Source organism: Hibiscus syriacus, unplaced genomic scaffold (genome assembly GCF_006381635.1).
Source record: "Hibiscus syriacus cultivar Baekdansim isolate YM2019G1 unplaced genomic scaffold, ASM638163v2 tig00110610_pilon, whole genome shotgun sequence".
Classification (NCBI taxonomy): domain Eukaryota; kingdom Viridiplantae; phylum Streptophyta; class Magnoliopsida; order Malvales; family Malvaceae; genus Hibiscus; species Hibiscus syriacus.
This window is the reverse complement of record NW_024062800.1, coordinates 9,938,710-9,941,604: the sequence shown is the minus strand read 5'-3', so window position 1 is coordinate 9,941,604 and position 2,895 is coordinate 9,938,710. Positions and strand designations below refer to the sequence as shown.

The 2,895-nt window shown below is 34.4% G+C and overlaps 1 protein-coding gene across 1 annotated transcript; it reads right to left on the bottom strand.

Annotated features, from left to right (window-relative positions):
* Positions 1-266: 266 nt before the first annotated feature.
* LOC120135715 lies at positions 267-1,485 on the bottom strand. Its single transcript, XM_039151935.1, has 5 exons — positions 1,348-1,485; positions 1,045-1,264; positions 855-929; positions 599-662; positions 267-372 (listed from the first exon to the last, which is right to left on the bottom strand). The coding sequence occupies exons 1-5, from the start codon at positions 1,456-1,458 to the stop codon at positions 267-269; spliced, it is 576 nt and encodes a 191-aa protein (XP_039007866.1). The 5' UTR covers positions 1,459-1,485.
* Positions 1,486-2,895: the final 1,410 nt, after the last annotated feature.

Genomic DNA, 2,895 nt, shown 5'->3' with positions numbered 1-2,895 from the left:
CACCAAATTATAGCTCTATAAAACAAAGAAATGCATCAGGTAAACCCCTCCTAGGAAGGTAAACTGGTGGTAAGGTAAATGCAATAGGAAAGATCAATATTTCAATTAGGAATCAGCAGTTCAAAATTTATCAAGGAAATTAATTCACTTTCATTCCCCAACATGTATCTTTTCAATCACTGGTTTGGAGAGAGGTCTGGATCAAGATTCACCATTCACTCTGAGCAACTTAAGCTCAACTACTTTTAGATGAAGTCAATGAAAACTCATATTTCAACACATGAGAAAGGATAAACAAATGAAACAGATATAGTCAAGAACTCAATCTGTGCTTCTGAAGAAGCGAGGAGCAGATAATTGGACCGATTCTTCCTACACAAAGATTCTACCAATAGGAATAACCAGAATTTGTCTAACACAGAGATAGTTTTGGGTGCTTGAGGTTCAGCTTGATGCAAATTGGAATTTGGAACAAGAAGTCTTTTTCCAGAATGATGAGAATCAATATACGGTTTTCATAGGGTTAAAATGATTTTTGGGAAATCCAAAAGTGAAAGAAAACATCAAAGTGAGACTAGTACCAACTTTCAGAAAAAACCTTTGCTCCCCACAATGAAGAGAGTTTTTTTCTATTTCCTGGCAGATAGAAATAATGCACTTAGCTGTACAATGAATAAGAACAGTCATCGAGACAAATACAAGTTATTCACATAGAAACTAAAGAACATGCTTGATTACTAGTGGCAACATGAAAACTGACTGATATCTAGCAGGGCTGAGATTGTGAATAGCAATTAGTCATTCAAAAAGCTCCATTTAGTATTAAGAAATAGTGCAGCGTTTCATTAACTAACCTGAGAAACTAGATATTGTTGCAGTTGGACCCGTTTGTTGAGCAACATATTTTCGAATTTCAGTCTTCTTGAATTCTGAAACGCAAGTAAAATTTGTACATGTAAAAAGGAAATCAAGGTAGCAAAAATATTGGGAAATGAACAACAATCCAATTGTATTAGACAAATAAAGAAAGATGAAACAACTAACCTCTGATTATCTTTTGCGAAGGGCTCAGACTTCGATTCATAGACCTGCCTTCATTTCTCTTCCATCTGGTATCTAAAGGATTAAGATGAGGAGGGGACTGAAGAGTGCCAACGTCAACAGAATAGGGAGCGAAAGTGAGGGTTTGGCCATCGCTAACGACTTCATCTTTTCTCAACATCCTGAATTCTAGAAGCTTGTCGGACTCATCGTATAGTTTCAGCTTCGGAGGCAGCCATGATTACCACCAAAATAGGAGTAGAAAACAAAGGGAGAAAAGGGATAAGAGAAAGAAGGATAATAAACCTTGTTGGTTGGAATGTGAAGATCTAAGAAACCTTCATGATAAACTTTAAGCTTCTGATTGATGTGCTTGGTGTACGCTACATCCCATCGCTTATTATTCTCTTCTTCCATTGCTCACCAGTTTCGATCGACAAACACAGCAAGTTTATTTTGGATTGTGATTCCCCCGGGCTTTTTCTCTTTTTAGATTGATTTGGTTTACTTCAACTTTGAAATTCAGATATTTATAGGGTAAATTATAAAAATGGTCTCTGTAATTCTAGGGATCTTACATTATGATCACTTAACTTTTAAAACATACATACGATCACTTGTACCTTGATCATCAAGCATCTCAAGAATTTAAGAGCGGAAAAAATAAACAATGCAAGAGCAACATATAACAAGAAACACGGAAGAGACAGTATTTAATATGATTTATTGAGCATCTTAAGAATTTAAGAGCGGAAAAATAAACAATGTAAGAGCAACATATAACAAGGCACATGCAAGAGACGGTATATTTTAATATGATTTATCTCTTACCTACTTTTACAGATGAAAAAAATAATAATCTACTATAAACATAGAGATTATAGTACAAATAAATGACATCTTATGTATCTAAAAATTTGATATATATACTAAAACATAATATATTCTAAAACATTATTCCAACTCTTCAAAATAATTCTCCACGTTATAATTTTCTCTTTATTTTAATCTTCATATGTCACTTAATATAATATACATTTTTATATAAAAAATACATGTATGCATTTTACAATACTCTTGTAATTTTGTCATTGAACATTGTGGTTTTTCTTATTTATTTTCGTAATTCGTATCGAGAATAATGTTAAAATTATTGGTTAATTCAGAAAACATTGGTTCATAAGAAAAGAAAAATGGTAGTATTACATTTCTAGCAGGAAACACGAACATTTTGCAAAACCAACAGTATGAAAATGCAGTCACACCTTTTCACTAAATTAAGCTTCCTTACTTGTATGTGTATATATATCCTACATATGTAAGAGTACCTCCCTTCCATGTACATATGTAAAGGATATTGATGATCTAAAAAAGGAAAAACTTGTGAGAAAAGAAATCAGAACAAAATTACTTGGGTTCAACTTTTGCAGAAATTGTGTACCCACCACTATAGTCGAAAGCATCACTTTCACTCACATTGGCATCCTTCTTATGTAAAGTATCTGAATATGGATGTCTTAGAGAACCTTTAGTAGCTCCGAAATCAGTGGTAGACGAAGAGGCCGAAGTAGTTGAGTTTGTATTTATCCCGTCGTTTTGCAGGATGGTTTCGAAGGCCTTTACGACCTCACTCATCGTTGGACGATCGGTGGCTAAATCTTCGACACATTGCAGAGCCAAGTCCAAGTATTTTCCAAATCCTAGTAGATTTCCTGAGCCTCTTATGCTTCGGTCCATTAACTCCGTCAATCCGTAGTGCTCGTCATCCTTCTTATCCATCATGGTTCTCACCTCGCGCACTACGTACTTACCTTTCTCAATAGGTTGTTTAGCAATTATAAGTTCAAGCATTAC